The sequence below is a fragment of the Anneissia japonica genome, unplaced genomic scaffold, assembly GCF_011630105.1.
Source record: "Anneissia japonica isolate Jap-2015-1 unplaced genomic scaffold, ASM1163010v1 scaffold2776_len101754_cov109, whole genome shotgun sequence".
NCBI lineage: Eukaryota > Metazoa > Echinodermata > Crinoidea > Comatulida > Comatulidae > Anneissia > Anneissia japonica.
Genome location: NW_022737311.1, coordinates 69,540 through 75,303, shown reverse-complemented (window position 1 = coordinate 75,303; position 5,764 = coordinate 69,540). Strand labels below are relative to the sequence as shown.

Sequence of the window (5,764 nt, the reverse complement as noted above, 5' to 3'; positions counted from 1 at the left end):
ATTAAAATGAAAAATCGATTTAAAGTAAGGTGCTACAACAATTACAACTACATTAATTTTTGAAAAAGAACAGATCAACTTCGGGCATAGCATACAGCAGATTTACAGTTGTCTGTTGTGTATCTCTTATTGTTGTAAAATACTACCAAAATGTTAAAATAATCTAAAATCTTGAAATATTCAATTTTTTGAGGGCTGGCCCATGGACCTTAAATGAGGCCCATGCATCTCCTGGTACCAGTTTTGGGTTCTCACTCTGTACTCAAAGTGCTTACCAGGCGCAACCAATGTTCACACCGTGCCACCACCTACGTTTTGTAGAAAGAATTAGTTGTTGAAGCAATACACTGTAAGTAACGATGTTAATTTCAAACTATAATTTTACAGATTGTGAATTTATTGAATTGAATAGCATGCATATATTAGAAGGTGTTGAAAGAATCTGTATTTGAGTAATATTTAATTATTATCAACATTTACTATTTGGCCACCTATAATAGATAATTATACTTATAAAATTTAAAGGAAACACAAGATCTCATTAACATTTATTTAGCATTTAATAAAAATCAAAATACATTTGGTACATACAGTAAAATAACTAAAACAAAACTATGTAATTTTATAGGAGGCAAGGATTAAAAAAGCAATTAAAATTTAGCTCACAAGCTTGTTAATCCATCGTTCAAAAAACCAACATAAGTAAACAGAATATAATCAGTAGTAAAAGGTAAACTATACATGGTACAACACATATGAATTAAATTAAATTTTGACATTTGAAATATCACTGATCTCATGCTATGTAAAGTAAAATTTTGAAGTATTCCTTACTTATTATAGGTGGGCTTGAACTCTCATTAGCTGAAACAGTAAAAAAAAATCAAATTGAGACATATATCCTAATTACACTAAAAAAAATTGCAGCATAATAAATATCAGTATTACATCTATCAATATTACATCTATCAATATTGATAACAGGTAGACAGTTTGTTTTTCTATTTCATATAATAAACTCTAATTATGTAATAATTAGCTAAAAATACTGCATTAGTATAAAAAGATAAACTGCCTTATACGCGGTAAATTCATTATAAATTTAAAATAAAATAGTAAATTAAACATTTACAGCTATTCAATTTCATTATTAGCATATGATGTTATTTAACCACAACTATTATGTAGTAAATGTTATATAATACTCATTAATGATAATGTGCCTGTGAATTCAGAGAAATAGTAGGAATGTATTAATTATATTTTGTAGCACTGGCCAAATTTGCCAAAAAAAAAAACAAACTTGAATATTGAATTTAAAAATTAAAATGAAAAGGTGGAAATAGAATTCAACCAAGGCTCTTAAGATTAATACTTAAGTCTTAAGACTTGTAAAATGCACAATATACTATAAGTCGTAGTTTGGATTAGATTGGAGTAAGACTATTGGTATATACATAAGTAGCTACAATGGCATTTGATTTTTTGATGTTTACATATTTTCTCGGTTGATCCCTGAAATCTATTGTGACAAAGTATAATGCAGAGTCAATATTACTATAATTATTACTATACATTTCTTGTTTCTTTTGTTGCATTTTATATTTGTAAGTTTGACAGCACCACAGTTTGAGTGCCGCACTTTCAAAGGTGAAGTGTGGCAAATACATATGTTAAACTGTAAGTGAACAGTTTTGGGGATTTCCCCTTTTTTGTCACGGCTGTTGCGCAGCTTGAAGTATGGCACAATATGGTGGCAAAAAGACCTTTTTACATATAGTTCATCAACCAAACACTAAACCAGTGGTTCCTAAACTTTTTGCATTCGTGGACCTCTCTGGACATGCCAAAAACTTCACGGACCACATGTTCAAATATTACTCATTGTCCATATTCCAACAATAAGATTAGGCATACAGATAGAAGATTTGATTAAAAAAAATAATTGTTTAAATTTAATTCTATTATGCCTAGAGCCGCTTTGAAATTCCCCAAAATAAATCATCATCACATTTTTGTCTGTTTCTTAAAATATTTGCATAGGTCAACTTATCTTTTAGCACAACATATGTTATATATAAAAAAAAAATACACTGAGGGGAAATAGAATTTAACTAAGCCTATAAGTACCTGATACTAAGGGCTAGCAATTATATAATATTGTAGACATGTAGATTATTTATTTGGGGGATTATATAAATTGAAAGCATTTAGAAATCTCATTACTCTATTTAAATTTTTTTTACCTTGCACACTTCGCAATTTTGTTTATATATTTCAAAATTATAATAAAATAAAAACCAGAGCTGTAAAAAAATGTTTTGCTGGACCAAGATTTTGCCAAAATAATTGCTAGCCTTTAATATCAGCTATTGAATATTGGTCTAGATTTAATGTATTTTTTGCTAGCCCAGCCCTAAAATACTCAAGTCCAGGACCCAGGACCACAAACTTTTTACAGCCCTGAAAAACTAGATAATAAAAGCATACGAATATTGAATAGGCCTATATTGTTATGTAGATGAAGAAAGCAAGACATACAATCATAAAAAAGTTTCAAACCTGAGTCTCAAGAACACTACTTAAACTATACAACTCTCATGTTATTAAAAAAAAAAAAAAGCAGAAGCGCAAAGCTTTTTTTAAAAAATATCGATATAAAAAATGAATTGCTTAAAAATTTGGTTGATTCTATGAGCATGGTTTTGATCTGAGTAATAATAAATTAATAAAAAACTGACTGTAGAATGACCACACTGCAGACTAGAATACTTACAAGACGAAGTTGCCACACTTTCATGAGTTACTGGTTGTTGGGAAGACTATGTGAATTGTATATATTTATATTTTAAATAGAAAATTATATTCTGTAGATATTTCACTCAGTTTATTAATACACATTTTAAAACTATGTGAAATGCGATTGTTATAATTTTATTTTTTCTAATGTGGAGAACAACTTAGCAATTGGTTAAAAAAAAATAAAAACAAAAAAGTCAATACAGACAAAAATAAGAGCAAAAAAAAAAAAAATTAAAAAAAATAAATAAAAAGGAAAAAAAATAATAATAAATAAATGAATAAACAAACAAACAACTGAAGTTCATGCGAAAGCAGAACATATCAAATCTGACCACAAATATTAAATAATAGAACGACATTAGGTGAAGTTTCAATTTTTTGGAAAATATTCTTAGAGAATCAGCGTTTAGAATTGGGGGAGGGAGATTGTTCATCATTGTAGGGCCTGAGTATCTAATATTATGTTGAAAGTAATTAGTTTTGTGGGTAGGTATGTGAATATGAGTTCTAGATCGAGTGGGGTAATTATGAATAGAGTAATTGGGAACAAACATATTGCATAAATTTTCGGGAAGGATACAATGCATAGCAGAAAAAATAAATTTACCTTTCTGGACAAGAATAATGTCAGTCAGTTTAAGGAGATTCAATTTGGCAAAGTATACCAATTAATTATATTAACTTTGATCATCACAATTTTAAAGCTTTGTACAATATTTTGAAGCTAGCACATTATTAAAATGTATTTGTTTAAAGAACAGTTTATTTCAGCCAGATATCACTGAAATTTTATTTAGTTTATTGTGAATGATGATACTCCAATTTTAGTAATTACCACTCCTTTATATACTTACAAGTTGAGTACAGTATATTTACGTAGGTATTCTTAGTTCTTGATTTTGAATCTACAATAAAGCCTTACAATACAATTGTTGCCCTACAGCGGTATATTTTCATAGGTTTTTAATATTATACACATGAAAACCATAGGAAATACTGTTTTTGGCAATTGATTTTCTTTTACGAAAGAACTGTCCTACTAAAATTGGAGTGCTGAAGTGTGCATCTTTACAGCATGCATATAAGAAACTTTGAAAAAAAAAGCTAGGTTATATGACAATGGTACTTTTGATTAGTTCAAGCTTTTATGGTCTAGAAAGGAAAAGTAAAATAAATTGTAACTTTTTTTCTTATCATTATTGTTATAGAAATGAATCTAAAATCATCATGACTTAAATTCTGATATTGCAAACATCACAACACTATGTGACATCCCTTTGTTACCTAACAATGCTACACAGTCGATATATAGAGTGCTTCCACATCTAAGCAACAATTATTTTTAACAGATGTAACCCCTTAAACATTAACAATTTTAAAAACATAACAATAATCAATGCTCGCAATCTGATGTATATTTATTTACAAATTGAGATTACAAGTAACAAATAGGCCCTACAGATTGAATGTCATAAAATTAAGTTATAATGTTATATCTGTTTGAAAACGTTGTGACACATAGCTATAGGGACACTTGCTTGGAAACAAGCTGATGGTACTATGACATAGTACTCTATAAATAGCATACAGATGAAATTAAGTAACACTTATTTTGTCCTGTGCTTACATAATCTGATCTTAACATTTGTTACATTTATTATTTATTCAAATAAAATCAAATGATACCGAATATTTGATATGTTTATAAAAAGTTTATTATACAGTAGTTGCATTTGTCCTAGTTGACTTTAAGGGGCCCTTTATCAACACAAAGACATACCCTTTTGCACTGCCAGCTCAGGTATCTATGTCCCTGTACGGGGATATATATAACTCAGAGGCATTACCAGAACAAACGATTAAAAATTCCAAAATATTTAGTGCTCTACTTATTTCTTTGTCGAGCTAAATAATTTGTTTTCCAATTAATATTTTTTGCAAATTACCACTATACTTGTGATAAGAAAGGTCACACAAGATTTATTGCCAGAAGAGGTGGTGTTTTTAAGTTTTTTTTAACATTTCCAATGATGGTAATGTACATTGTCAGTATTTTGGGTGCAAGTTGAGACCATCCAAAATATCTTTATATAAGATGTAAATGTGAACTGACTCTCATGTCATCTCCACATTGTTTTGTATATCCTGTTGGATTAACTTGATTGAGATTACTGTATGTCATTTTTTTAAAAATTTTAATAACTGATGTATTTGAAAGAAATTGAGAGAAATATGTGAAAAGAAATAATAGCATCAGAAAGATGAAAGTCAGTATTGCATGGTAACAGTAAATAAATAAATTCAGCAAAGCACCTAATAATTGCATTTAACTAATGACAAGAGAATATAACACTACAATTAATACTTACTTCCTGGTGCAACATCGGTAGACGATGATACTGAAATTTAAAGTTTAATATAATAATGTTAAAAACACTGTACTGTCTTAATAGACTAGAAAAAAAATCTGAAAAAAATGAGATAGGGGGAATGGAATGTTAGAAGCAATCCACATAGCCAGATATCATAATTAATCCATTCTGGTCACCCTAAGCCCTGTTGACACTTGATTTTACGTCTTGTATACAAATGGCGGCCATTTTTCAAAATGGCCCCAAATTTATCTATGTGCATAAAATTGGAACTAAATAAGCTACAGATATGATTTTGGTGTCTAAACTCATAATTTCTAGACAGGCAACAAACTAGACATACAAAAACTACTGTCACTCAAGCCAGAATGGAACATAATTCAAAAATAGGTGTTTATTTGTGTTAAAATAACCGCAAAATATACTTAAAATGTACATAAACTACTAACTAGCATTTTACTATCGAGCCACGGGGGCTGAGCCCTTCCTACTCCTACCCATCACTCTACTAAAACGCTTTGACAATATGGTAAATTTTTCTATAATTTTCAAAAAAATCAAATAGAACAAAATCCCACAAACACTCTTTG

General features: G+C 29.1%; 1 protein-coding gene across 1 annotated transcript in view; it reads right to left on the bottom strand.

Moving 5' to 3' along the window:
* LOC117117317 (peroxidasin-like) overlaps positions 1–5,764 on the bottom strand; it is a 53,685-nt gene that overhangs the window by 16,912 nt on the left and 31,009 nt on the right. Inside the window, exon 3 of the mRNA XM_033261592.1 lies at positions 835–864. Coding sequence (XP_033117483.1) covers positions 835–864 — 30 coding nt within the window. The remainder of the gene's footprint in view (positions 1–834; positions 865–5,764) is intronic.